We start from the raw sequence: 13,922 nt of genomic DNA on the forward strand, positions 1-13,922 counted from the left end.
TTCTTCTTCTGTTTTTATTTTATTTGAATTGAACCGCCACCTAGGAGAATGAAAAGATGACCTTTTTCCCACCTCTCAGGTTAAAAATGAAAAGTTGAATTTCTGCAATCATACAGGATGACATGAGTTAATTTGTTGTCTGGGTAGAAATTGATGGTAAATAGCTCTAGTACTCAATTTGTACCCTCGGGGACAGCTGAGGGTACAAATTGAGTAGTATCATAGTTTGCCTCAAGTATCATATTCAAGTATTTCTGGCAGATGTTACCCCACCACTCTTTCCTCTCCTCTCTCCTCTCCTCTTCGGGGGTTAGTCCACAATGAACTTGAAATGAAGTGAAGATTTCAATTAATCTTAAATGAATTGATTCAACTTTAACTCATTATTGGGTGTTAGTATAGACGAGTTCAAGTGCACTGGAAAACAGATTCCAGTGTTAGTGTCCCAAAATGAAAAATATGATATAAACAAGAAAATGAGTAATTTTTTGTAATATACTTAAATAGAATATATACCTAAACAAATAATTAACCAAAATAAGCATAATTATTACACTTATAAGTGATTTAATGTGTAGAATTAAAATATATTAATAAAATAATTAATAAAAAATTATATTATATTATTTAATGATTATAGTTTATTATAAATTAATATAATAATTACGTGTGATCAGAATAAATTATAAAAAATACATAAGAGAATATAATAAATAAATAAATTATTTTTTAATAACATAAGATATATTTTAACATTAAAAATCACTAATTTAGTCTAGTAATAAAAAATAAATATAATAAATAAATAAATAAATTATTTTATCAATAACATAATATATATGTTTACATATTATTAATTAATAATATATTGTCACAAAATTTAAAACCATTGGTTTAATTAATTATAGCAATGGGATAATTAAACCAAATTTTTTATTTTAACAATATTTTAATTATGATTATTAAATCACTAATTTAATACAGTAATTATCAAATGAATATATTGAATAAATAAAATAATTATTTTATAAATAAAAAATATGGATTATTATTTTATGATGCTGGTTTAATTTTTCCTATTAAATCAGTTCGTCTTCTTCATGGCGCCCTGATGGCCGATGCGTCGTCTTCCTCGCAACGCCGATAATGGTGGGAGACTACGGCGGGCTAGCAGGTAACGGCGACGGAGGCAACGCTCCGATGGTGTGCCGAGAGGGAGAAGAGAGGGAGGTTGAGAGGCTCGGCCTCTCGTGCTCTGCGACGGAGGTCGAGAGGGAGAAGATAGAGGGAAAAAAATTCGGGGGATGAAAGCGAGTGGGAGAAAATTTTCGATAGAGGAAGTGAAATGTGGAAAAAAATTTCCTTCCGGGGGAGGGAGAAACATGTCCCACGCGCGATTCATATGGATGATTCGTAAAATATGTATGAAACCTAATTCTCTTATTTTTGCCTAAGCATATTTACCTAACATGATTCAAATAAAGGGGGTATTGTTTTGGATTAACGGCCTAATTGAATGAACTGAGTGATGCAGGAGTAATTCATCTCTGATTCATTTTGAACTAACCCCCAATTGTTTTGATCTCCGGTGGAGAAGAGAGCCTATTGCGTTTTCATGGAGGGGGAGGGTGAAATTTTGATAAAGAAGAGAGACAAAAGGGTGACCTCCCCTCTTTTCTCTATAGTGAGAAGGTTGGGCGCCCCTCACTTCTTATGGGAATAGGGGCAGCAAGACCAGCCCTCCCGGTGCTGAAAAATTATTACAGGTGGACGTAGAGAGAGACGAGAGAGATTTTTATGGAATGAGCTTCTCCTCCCTCATTCGATCGACCCAATACAAGATAGATTCGAGCGGTTCAAGAGTCTCTGTGAAACCGAGCCGGTCGGCCTTCTTTCGGCTCCCCAGCATCTTGATGGGGCACCGCAACAGCGCGTCCATGAACCACCAGTTGACCAGGTCCTCCATCTTCGTCCGGCGCAGCCCCTCTCTCTCCACGATTCCCTCCCACACACCGCCCTTATCAGCCATCTCTCCGGAAAACGTCGACTCCGGCGAGAACATCTCCTCCTCCGGTAGATCTACCTGAAGCTTCGCCGCAAGCGCCGGCCAGATCACCTTCCATGTGAAAGTCGGCCCGTTGACCGCATTGAAGGCCTCGCCCTCAGCCCGCGCCACGCGCTCGTCCATGGCCGCCCAGAAGTGTTGTTGTGCCACGAGCCGCGCGTCCGACGGGTCAAGGTACGGCTCCTCCCAACACATTCTCGAGCCCCTAAACCGGAAGGGAAGGCCGAGGTGCCTGCAGAGCGCGCCGTAGACGCAGAGCCCGCCCATGACGTTGAACCAGGTTCGCGTCGAGCTGCCAAAGATGAGACCCGGACGGTGGACGGACCAGCCGGCCTTGCCGGCGAGTCTCTCTCTGAGAACGTCCTCGAGCGCGTAGTAGAAGTTCTTCGCGCCAGCGATTCGCGGGGTTTCTTCGTCGTAGACGTCGGTGCATCCCTCGAAAGGACCGCCTAAAGGTATGTAATGCTTCATTCCCGTCTGGAGTGAGACATGCTTCAGCGTGGGTGATCGAGGGACGATGACGTCGAGGACGTTGGATATCATGGTCTGGTTCTGGTCGCAGCACTCTTGGCTGTCGTGGGGGAACTGGGTGGCCCAAGTAACCCAGAAGACGTGAGTGATGTCCTGGAGAGAGGAGAGCTTCCGAGTTGCATCCTCGGCGTCCACGAGGTCACAGGGGATGAAATGGAATGCGCGGCGGCCGGAGACAGGGCCGTCGTCCGGCTTCCGGGCAATACCATAGACTTTCCAATCGAATCTCGCTGCCAGGAGCTCTGCTAGCTCCTTGCCGACGAGTCCGGTGACACCAACAATGAGGGCAACTTTCGTCGCCGACCCTGCATTCAAACTCTCATCCTCTCCCATGGCTGTCAGTAGTTGTTTCAGTTTCCTGCCCCCAGTTCTGCTTATATAACCAGAGAGACAAGGTTATGCGAAGCCATCAGGTATGTTGGTGGTGGCCTCACGGAAATGACGCAAAGACTAAACGAAAACAAATTGAAAAATTAGTTTGAAGCCATTAAAATACTTACAAGTTACATGAAATTTTTTTTTTCTTTTCTTTTTCGTTGCTTGTCGACTGTAATAGAAAGATTCGTCGGCCAGAATGGGAAGCAAGAGAGGAAACTCTCTTGTCAATATTAGTAGTTTAATAACAGAACAAAGGAGAATAATCCATACTCTACAGTAACTCTACACCGTTACCCATGAATGGAATCAGAAAATCACCTCAAACTCCTGCGGATATTCTCAGATGGGTTGAGTTTTTACGATTTCTGTTTTATGTTCCAGGTGCCCGTAATTGCACTCTTGCTTGTTTCCAGCTCAACTCCGGAAGTAAAGACACAGGAAGAGCTCAAATTCCAGAGGGATCAGCAAATAAATTACTCTAAAAATGCGTTAGCAACAGACAAATTGAAACGAGAATAGCTGATGAATGTTACGAATTACGACGCTCGAGAGGATCCAATCTTTCAAATGAAATAAGAATTTCACGGATTACGTGCAGGAGAAGCGAGTGGAGGGTTTGAATAAAAATTAGGAGATCTCTCCGATTCGAAAAATCTTTTTATTTTCTATAATTTTTTTCCTACTCAGAAAAATAAGGCTAAAAAGATCATTTCAAATTGGACAAAATCTAAAAAAAACTGAGCTTGTGATTCGTGTGGTAGCAATCTCTGGTTTGACAATGTCTGAAGCTGAAGGTGAGTCCGATAGTCATTGCATGCCTGTAATATATGTGAAGATCTAACTGCATAACAATGCACAGGAATCTTCACACTTCACAAGAATTTATGTAGTCCACAAATCTCTTATATGAAATATAACTTCTGCTACACTTGTACAATCAATGTTAATCTACACATTCGAATTACAAGTTACTCTTAGAGCCTACTGCTCTTGCTACTGCAAAACTGATATGCTACGAAACATGAATGGTGAAACTTGAAAGAATTGATGCTTTAGCTGTCAAATTTTACCCGGTTTTCCTCAACGAGTCTTTGAAACTCCTTTTGACTGGCTGCTATCAAGCTTTTGACTGTATCAAAGGTTGTCAACCTAATACTGGAGAACCAAAGGAAAAGATGGTCAGTAAAAATGATACATGCAAAGTTAAGAGGACAGATTGTCTAAAAGCTTGGAGGAGCGGTGGAAGACGGACCTGCTGTTTGGTAGATTTTTCAAAGCATTGGGCAGAAAGCCCCGGTATAACCCAATCAGACCATCACGTTGCACGATACCTGCATTAAGTGAAAACGCACTCAGTTTGTCACAGATACTGGGATCAAGCAATTACATTTTTGGCCATTTGAAGGAATAAGTGAGTGCATCAAAACAAACCCACATCTCAGTTTCCCTGGTTTGATCTTAATGACTTTTATCAGGTTAAACTGAATCTCCATAATTTGGAAATTTACTTGTTGAAAACAGACATAGTTTACTATCATGGTGGACGTCTAACCAATTTTCTTAGTTAAACCGGTTTATATTTCAACTCCCTTAAGTTCCTTCTATTTCTTCATACAATCTGCACATGTAAGAGTGTTTCCCAGATCCAGTTGATGTGTAGAATAAATGCCTAAATAGAAATTTTACTTCTAAGCCAAAATCTGAGAAACTAGTGCAGTTTCTCTGGGGTGAACAAAATTGATTGAGAGCATTATGACTTGGAAAGTTGTCTGAACACCAAGATTAACATTGCATTAAGGTTTCACAAGAGCAGAAATGTTGGAAAGCACATCCAACTCAATGCAAGACATAATGAACCTTATCTAACTGAGTACCACATTTTCTGTACAATCAGAAAGAACTCCTGTCTACTGTTAGTCTGACCTGAGCTAACTAGAATGAGACATATCAAGCAGATAAAATAAGTGAACATTTTTTTTTCATTTCTGGCATATAGCAGTTACCTGGAAAAGCATCTAGAACTGTTCCATACGGTGAACCTTTCATTTGCATCTGCCTCCTAACAGTGTCCAAAGGATAGCACGTAACAGTAGCAAGTGTTGCAGACACCAGGGCAGTAGCTAGAGATATCATTGGCCTCTTTTGATACTCTTCAGGTAGTGATTTCTTTACCCTAACATTTAAATTTCAATAGGACTAATTTCAGTTTCAGCTCATATTCTTCTAGTTAATACTCTATAAAAGCCACTGAACATTGAAACAGCTAACTCACAAGTCAAAAATGCAAAAGTTGACAGCAATATAAGGAGCAATTCCAAGGAGAGAAGGTCCAAGACCACTATAAAAAGAGGCAACCCCCTCATCTCTTAGCATGTTCAATGCAACCTGACAATAAATAACAAATAACTTGCATCATTAAATATCCAAATTCCATGTAAGGAAACAAAATTGATTAACATAGTTCTTGCCTGAGACATCGTTTTCACCCCTGGTTCAACTGCTAATCTTAACCTCAAAACATCTAATGGGTATGTTACCTGCCAACACCATGGAATGGATGATTAATTGTGTATTGCAATTGATACAAAAATACCACGAAATCCATGAGTCCAGATAAAAATTTACAAGAGTGGAAGTCATGCCAGCACAAGCTCCAGCTGCCAGCCTCCCCACAACTGACAGCTCTCCATCCTTGCCCCGGAAAAGTTTCTAAAGTCAAAGTGCAAAGGATAAGTAACATATGTGCACAATTTGCAATAAATTGTGAAACTTCAGCGAACAAAGATGAAGCTAGTGAATTTTTCTTTGAGAGGAGAGTAAACACTGTAATGGTATTGAGAAAATGTATGTGGCATTGAATGCCTCAGACATGACAAAGTTAGTATTGGTTCCATAGGCCAAAGGCAACAATACCTTGTAGGTTTCATATGCAAACAACTGCACAGCACTGTATGGAATAATTCGTATCACCTACAAAATAGTTTGAGTATGTACTGAGTTGTCAGAATGAGAAAAAAGTGAACTAAGGTTTAGAGACTAGAAGACCAATGGTTAGAACTTAGCTTTCCCTTGCAAAACAGATTAGTTTAGATTATGCAGCAGCATATTTTTTTAAGGGAACTCAAATAAGAGCTTGAAGTACAAGAGAAGAAAAATATACCTGAGGGAGGTTGCCCTTCCAATAACCTTTAACTCCTTCTTCCTTCCCAATCAAAGCCATAGCCTAAGAAGTAATGAAATGAATTAGTGAAAGCAATAGGAATTGTGATGCTTAAAAATTTCACAGCTTAACATAAATGGATGAGAAATATACAGGCAAAGAAGCAAGATAGTGCAAACCTCAATGAAACCAATTCCTCTCTTTCCACCTTCTTCCATAACCCGTAACCCATGTGTCTGCAGAATAGAACAGGCTTCAGAAACCATGAGAGACAAATGTATCACCATACGTTGTGGCCATTGACATTTGATAAGGTTAATATTATTGACTTAAACATAGTAATTTGTTTGCTGCAGAAGCAGTTTGACATTTTATTTAAAGTATTTATAAAAAAAAATCTATTGCAGGAGAGCTAAAAGCTTAAACTACATAGAAAGCAAGAGGAAATTACTTATCTCATATTAATAATAACAAAAAGCGATCGTGTTAGATGAAAAGACTGAGTAGAAAGAACGTAATCACTATATAGAATTCACAAAAGCAGCACGAGGGAATTCAGGGGGACATTTTTTTAAGAAGAAATTTGGCTAGATATTATCAGTTGAAAAAGACTCGAGAACAGGGTGTTTTCCTGTGGAAGATACGGAGAATTGGGCAATAAAGCAATTGACAGAGGGTATCTATTTGAACATCATTATTTGAACGCTCCAAATTCAAACCCAGATGACATAAGTTTTCTCAATTATATTAGTTAATGCAAAGGAGCATATGACCATTTGAAACAGCACCCCCCACCCATTCATCATTCCTTCTGGCAGCGTAGACGAGAATGGGAAAACAGTACCAATTGAAGTAAAAGCGTTCACAAAACCAACATTATCATGCTATTAGAAACAACCAATTTGAATACCACGATAAAAGCAAGCTAGCTCTCTTGCAGGGGAATGGCAGTAAGAACATTAAAAAAACGAATTAAATTGTCCCACATTTCATGAAGCTCAATGCACTCGTATAAAATTCAGGAAACAAATAACCTGCATGAGAAGCTTGACACGGTCCAAGGGAGCAGTAACCGACTTAGCAGCGACGCCGGCAACAGCCCCAGCGGCGAAGAGCGCGGCGTCTTTAGGCACCAAAGCAAGCATCGCCAACGGATGCTTCAAGAGCTGGCCCACTGTAGGCGACTCTCCCTCCACCATAAACTCCTTCTCAGAAACCACCTTTTTTTCCACGGTGAGAGAAGCAAAAGGCCTCTCTCTTCTCTCTGCCCTCCCTACCATCCCGCCTCCCTCCTCTTCCCCTTCATCCCAAATTTTCGCCGGCTTCTGAAACCCCGGAATAGGCCGCCATGTCAACACGCCTTCCCTCATGTCATCTGCCAACCACACCACCGAAGAGGAAAAAAAAAATCCTCAACACGGACAGGAGATAAGGTAAATGGAGTTGCAGGCAAGGTGTTTAAGGGGCACCCAGGCGTTTGAAAAAACTCACAAGATATCTTTGGCCCATGCCGATATGGCAAAAAGAATTTCTCACGAGGCACTGGGCGATATCGACAGACGCGTTTGAGCTCACAAACCAGCGGGTCCCGTAGGGAGTCTACCAAAGACCTGTAATTATCTTTCCATTGTCCTGGAGAAATCATTGACCAGTGTTTCGCCGTGAATCTGGCGGGGGGTGGGGGGAAATTTAGTAAAGGTTGGGTCTTGGATTACCGTACGGGATTCTCTCGCGCGCCTCACGTTTCGCTAAATTTTCGCGCCCCCGCATACGCGATTGCGGCTCAAGGCCAATGAACAAATAGGTGAGGACATGAAGCTTATATTAAATTGAGACTTGGGGCTGCTCTCCATTTTTCACATAAAAAAATTATACATGAAGTCCCATCCTAGGACCCTTAATCAACGGTCCGGATCATTCAATGATCCAAGTCAAACAAGGTCAAATTATGATGAATTAGTCCAAGGGTCAATCGAAGGTTAAAATCAAGGTTTCAATCAAAATCGGATCGAAGTCACAAAAACAAATGCCATCGAAGTGCTACATAAACAAAAAAGGTGGTACAAAAAGTAACATGTAATGTTGTATGAATGTTTCACCTAAGTAAGAGGGGTGACACATGGGTGACACATAGCATCTTAGGAAGACTCCACATTAAAGTAAAGGTGTCAATGGATAAGTGAACGGAGAATAAGTATTCTCTTGTGGCCTTCTCCCCTTGCCTATGTACCTATTCAAGGGAAAAGGGATAAGATGAGGAAGAGAAAAAGGTTGGGTTGTTGAATCATTGCCACTGCCCCATAAATAGAGGTCCATTATAAGTTTTAGGGACTTTGAGAGAAATATAAGAAAACCTTAATTTGAGTGAAGTTGTTGTTGTTGAGAAATAGAGATTGGAAATTTGGTTTAGGCAGGCTAGTGTTAGGTTCTTCCTGAGTCATGGATCGAGTTACCCTTCTTTCCTCTCTTCCCTCCATATTTGTTCTTGACGCTGGAAGAGGATTCTTGTTTCTGGCATGTGAAATGATGGAGTTTTGAATGAAGCTCGAGACCTTAGATGGAGAATCCGACCTAGACCTCGGAAGGGAAATCTGACCTGTTTACTCTAATTTTCTCAATACTTGATTTTTCCTTCCCTTGAAGTCCCCCTAAATAGAGTTGGAGACGGAATTACAAAAGAGACCCATAGGTCAAGTGGTTCACGCCACATTACATCTAAACCAAACCAAACCAAACCAAATAAAATTACATTAAAAGTAAATTGATATAATTTAATTCCTACGCCTGTGGATAACTCATGATGCTATGGAGTCCATAACAGCTAGTTAGTCTACTGAGGTGCTGAAAATCCTTTTGTGGGTTTAAACCGTTATGTCTGATAAGCTATTGAAAATCCCTATATGGGTCTAAGCTTGTGTAGCCTAATAAGTTGTTGAAAAATCCCTTTATGGGTCTTGGGTACTATGCCTGGTTAGTTGTTGTAAATCTAATTGAGGGTGTCTATTTGTAAATTGGTTGTTGTGATCAATTGAGTGATGAAAGTTTTCGTGTGGGAAGTATTGCAATTGGCTTTAGAGGCGATTTGCTATAGAAGCCTTATGGCAACCTAATCTTAGTGGAGCCTCAAGATGTTAAAACATCTTGGACGGTGGACTGTAATCTGTGGAAGGATTGTTAACCACCCAAAAATCCAATGTGTATTTTGTTTGTAATTGTTTTTTCTTGTATTCAGATCATTATGTACAACCATAAATTGTAAAATAAGATATGCACTTTGAATCAATTGAAAGAACAAAAAATACACACATATGAACTAAGTGAAAAGAGTTAAAATTAGTAGCAAAAGTTAACAAACCTATTTACCTCCATTTAAGTTTGTTTTTCACCGAACCTTACAACAAGAATATTTTTCAGCCTACGAGAATATATGTTTCCTAGATGGTGACAAGAAAATGTTTACCGACTAAAACCATTTTTTTGTCAATAGGAAACTCATTTTCTATCCTTTTTAACATTTCTTAAAAGGTAAGAGGAATCAAGAAGGATCAAGAGAAAAAAATTGTCAATGGAAAATTTTTTCTATAACATATTTTCCAATACTTTCCTATTAGCATAAACACACCTTGGTAGTTCTCCTAGTGATTGATTTAGCAGTAGCAACAAGAAATTAACAAAATCCCAACCCCCAATATTGAAATTATATGTATTATTTATTCCAAAAAATTAGTCAAATTTTGAAGATTATTGCAAGATTATTTTTGCAATATATGCTAAATTACAGGTTTATTCCATAAAAAATATCCAAATTTGTGTTAAAGTTGGATTTGGGTACATTCAGAGACGATGGGAGAAATTAGTTAAGAGGTATTTTTTCAAAGGAAAAAAAAACTATGGACCTAAGTCCATCAAAGCAAGGTGCACTGGAAAATTAATTTAATTATAAATTTTAAATTAAATAAATTAAAGAATGTTTTCTTCTTATTTTAATCATTTGCATTCATGATTGATGTTCATTTTCAATTTTCTTCTTATTTTATGTTAAATTGGGTCCAAAACCCATCCCAAAATGACTAGCCACTTTAGGATGCCTTTTTCTCAACTAATAAACTCAAAATATTTGTACTCACTAATCTATGTGGGACTATTCCTTAACACTCCCCTCACGTGTAGACCCTCTTTTTTTTTAGTTCTACAAGTAGATAATTTAGGAGTAGGCAGTTTAGGTGTAGGCCTTCTTTTGTGGCTCTATAAGTAGATAGATACCATGTTAAATTGGCCCATCCCAAAATGACTAGCAACCTTAGGAAACCTCTTTCTCAACTAATAAACTCAAGATATTTGTACTCACTAATCCATGTGGGACTATTCCTTAACATTTTATAATTTTTTAATAGAAGATAATTTGGCTTAATTCAAGTCTAGACAACGTTAGTTGTACCTAACTTTTTATTCTTTATAAAAGTGGCTCTATTTACTAAAATACCATTATTTCAATTTTATCATTAATGATTGATAGAAATAAGATTTTTTTTCTCTTAAAACAACATCAACATGAATACTTAGGATAATGAGTAAATATAAAATAAGAAAAAAAATTAGGTTTTTAAGTTATTCACAGAGCTAGAAAAATTAGCCCTTGATGTATTTATTTATTCCATGAACACCCAAAGCCACAAACATGACCAGAAAAAAGAAAAAACAGATAAGCCATCTTTTCCCATCACTCTCCTCTATTCAACCCTTTTTTGACCGAGACATGAACTATACAGGACTGTGTTCTTCTTCACTCTCAGATTCAAATCCGTCCCATGAGTGAATCCATCTTACGTTTCTCGACTGAAGAGTGATTCGAGTAAAATGGAACTGTAAAAGCTGATATACCCAAACGGAATGAAAGAATGACTGATGCAGTAATGCGGCGGACGTCTTCGCATTCGTCGAACATGGTTCATTGATGGGGTGATCGATTTGAATAATCGAAGTTTAAACAAGTGCCCAGAACTTTTAAGCTGCCAAGGCTGCTGCTTGGGATGATTCGATGCCCGTGATGAGTGTATTTGGTTGATCTGAATAAGGGGAGGAGATGGTTAAGCGATGAGTTCGTTAAAGATTTGTTGTTTCGGACACGGAAGATGGTTGAGAAGTACTTACGAAGTGGAGTTTTCATGACGAAGAAGCAGGCACTGATAACAACGTAGCAGAGGAGGAGAACCAGGCCTTTCAAGTAATGAGAGGTTCCGTCCTGTGAGGAGAAATAAGTTTGATGTTCAATTTCCGAGATGAGAGAGACACATGATCACTTTGCGATGATTTTACGCGAAAGAGAAGATCATGATTTCGATTTGTTTAGTTAGAGCATGGAAAGGATGAACAAACCTGTAAGGTGAAGGCTGTCATCAGAATTGCTATCAGCAACGAACCGGTCTCCACGAGGTTGAAGTCAAGATCCATCCTGGTACCCATTATCCATGCAACGAGTACACTTAGCGGCACCACAAACATGGCTATTTGAGTTGCAGACCCCAAAGCAACACCGAGAGAGATATCCTGCACAGCATCCAAATTATACTTAAGACCAATTGAAAACCCTGACCATTTAATCCAAACTTTCAGAAAATAATAAAAAGCCATTATCGTACCAATTTGTTCTTGAATGCAAAAATGATAGCACCCGCATGTTCAGCTGCATTTCCGACAATCGGCAACAGGATTATGCTAATGAAGGACACAGAAATCCCCCATGATTCGGCTGCATCCTGGTGAACAGTTTCGAAGGCCATTAGCAACTCCAAAACTGGAACTGTATCAGAACGACAGAAGAAAAAGTTGCAGAGAGGTATCAATCCCAATACCTCAATCGTTCCCACAACGTACTCTGATAACAGAGCAACAACAGCGGTCATTCCGATCAACCAAGCTGTTGCACTAGGGCATCCAATCACTGCTCCTTCATCCGCTTCACCTTCGCCGTCTTCTTCCTGAACAAGGACAGGGAAAAGGATATCTTTGTAATTCCACCTCATAGTTCTTCAAAGTAGTTTGTTATCTAGTTTCTTTAACCAGCATTGCTTTTTTTGACCTCCTACTCACGTGAATCCTAATGGAGTCCAGAAGAAAAAACTGATAGCTGCGTCGAAAAGAGCGACGAAAGCGAGGAATAATGAAACCTACCTCTTGAGCTTCAAAAAACCGGCGATGGGTCTTGAGCTGGAAGACGAGATAGACAACGTAAGCGATGAGCATGATAATGCTGCTGGCTCTCGACAATACAAGAGTTTGCTTTCTCATGGACAAATTGCTGCCTGCAGCGTATCTGAACATCAAGGGCAGCATGTGGCAGAGCAAGGCCAGTAGCAGAAGGGAGGAGTTCACATCTGCTTGCTTCTGCAGAAGCAAAACCGGGCAAATTAGAGGGAAATTCTTATCAAGAATGAATCAGGGGCTTGTGGAGGAAAAGATGGGCGAATCGGCTAGCTTACTCTGTCGTATTTTTGTTCCTTCTTCAGATTAGCCAGTCCTCCGCAGAGGAGAGAAGTGCCGAGAACAAGGAGCAGATTGGAGAGGATAGAACCCAAGAGAGAGTACTTCACCACTTCTATCTTCCCTCGGTGTAACGCAAAGAGTGCGATGATCAACTCGGTTGCATTGCCACATGTTGCATTCAGAAGCCCTCCGACTGTAATATCAGACAGAAGAGCAAGCAAGGTTCAATTTTCAGAAATAAATCATAGACAGAACTAGACAAGCAGAAAGGAGGAGAAGAGCTAGGGAATTACTCGTTGGTCCGGTGAAATAAGTGATTTGCCTGCTCAACCAATACAAGAAGCATTGGAGTTAGAGATTTGTGTCCGAGTTGCGAAGCAAACTTAATTAATGTCCGTAGAACTTGAAAGAGACCTGTGGAGAACTTACTCTGTGAGGAAGCTAATACGCTCGGCCAGCGGAGTAAGACCCAGCAAGCTCAAGGCGAAAATCCATGGCTGTTGTAGGAGATATAAACATAATCAGTAATCCTCTTTATGAATGTGCTGCAAATGCAATCTGATCAGTTTCTTTCTTTTCCTTCATAGAAAGAAAAATGGACGAAGGAACTGTACCCTTCCAAAGTGGTAGATATGGGCGATAATCGCAAGGGGGACGGTGGGAAAGAGAATAGAGAGCTTGGTGCCCAAGAGAACCTCCTGGAGATTTGTCAAGAACTGTCTAAACAGGCCATTTCTAAGCTTAGACACAAGAACCAGTTCCGACTTCTTCCTGAGAGAAGATGAAGACATATTGTGGGCGGTCCTCCCTTGCTTCACCTCCTTGCTTGAACCCTTGAGATTCCCACCCTCCAAGCTCCTCGGTTCGTATGTAGAACCCATTTTCCCCTGTAATCCAACTCCGATACTAAATCGCTACAAGCGACGAGCTTGAATGAGAGAGACTGCTGGTGACTGGCCGGTAGTCGAAAACAGTCCAAGAGTGAAGCCAAGAGGTTATCCTCTCTGTTGTGGAGGGAATGATCAATGATAGCAGTTATATATAAACGGAGGAGCTTCTGTGGAGGATGGATACCCGATGCATCTTCCCGGAAGCTTCATTTTTTGTTTCTGTTCGTGCAACCTGCATGGCCGCTCTCCGCAGACTGCCAAACCCCAGCTCGTGGCCTTGCTAACGAGGACATTCCCCATGCCTAACTCTGACAAGTTCTATCGATACGTGTCGTTCTGTTTATTTCACAGCTGCATTACGTGGTATCTCTCTTGCACACAGAAACTGCCAGTTACAGTAAACCCAGTTTTGTCT

General features: G+C 40.1%; 3 protein-coding genes across 3 annotated transcripts; all 3 read right to left on the minus strand.

Moving 5' to 3' along the window:
* Positions 1–1,529: 1,529 nt before the first annotated feature.
* On the minus strand, positions 1,530–3,033 carry LOC137966478 ((S)-8-oxocitronellyl enol synthase CYC2). The gene has a single exon (XM_068813103.1). The coding sequence runs from the start codon at positions 2,927–2,929 to the stop codon at positions 1,796–1,798; it is 1,134 nt and encodes a 377-aa protein (XP_068669204.1). The 5' UTR covers positions 2,930–3,033; the 3' UTR covers positions 1,530–1,795.
* A 626-nt stretch (positions 3,034–3,659) lies between these two features.
* On the minus strand, positions 3,660–7,610 carry LOC137966026 (thylakoid ADP,ATP carrier protein, chloroplastic-like). The gene is made up of 10 exons (XM_068812465.1): positions 7,169–7,610; positions 6,314–6,370; positions 6,135–6,197; positions 5,888–5,944; positions 5,600–5,683; positions 5,443–5,511; positions 5,247–5,359; positions 4,978–5,147; positions 4,227–4,305; positions 3,660–4,129 (listed from the first exon to the last, which is right to left on the minus strand). Exons 1-10 carry the CDS (start codon positions 7,502–7,504, stop codon positions 4,027–4,029), a joined length of 1,131 nt encoding a protein of 376 aa, XP_068668566.1. The 5' UTR covers positions 7,505–7,610; the 3' UTR covers positions 3,660–4,026.
* A 3,185-nt stretch (positions 7,611–10,795) lies between these two features.
* On the minus strand, positions 10,796–13,498 carry LOC137966140 (vacuolar cation/proton exchanger 3-like). Its single transcript, XM_068812665.1, has 10 exons — positions 13,232–13,498; positions 13,047–13,114; positions 12,911–12,939; positions 12,614–12,810; positions 12,306–12,518; positions 11,987–12,112; positions 11,774–11,890; positions 11,511–11,681; positions 11,286–11,376; positions 10,796–11,200 (listed from the first exon to the last, which is right to left on the minus strand). Exons 1-10 carry the CDS (start codon positions 13,496–13,498, stop codon positions 11,139–11,141), a joined length of 1,341 nt encoding a protein of 446 aa, XP_068668766.1. The 3' UTR covers positions 10,796–11,138.
* Between the last annotated feature and the right edge of the window lie 424 nt (positions 13,499–13,922).

The sequence above is a fragment of the Aristolochia californica genome, unplaced genomic scaffold (genome assembly GCF_029961685.1).
Source record: "Aristolochia californica isolate CCGP_79_NKW_82.1479 unplaced genomic scaffold, dmAriCali1.0.hap1 SCAF_5, whole genome shotgun sequence".
NCBI classification, from domain to species: domain Eukaryota; kingdom Viridiplantae; phylum Streptophyta; class Magnoliopsida; order Piperales; family Aristolochiaceae; genus Aristolochia; species Aristolochia californica.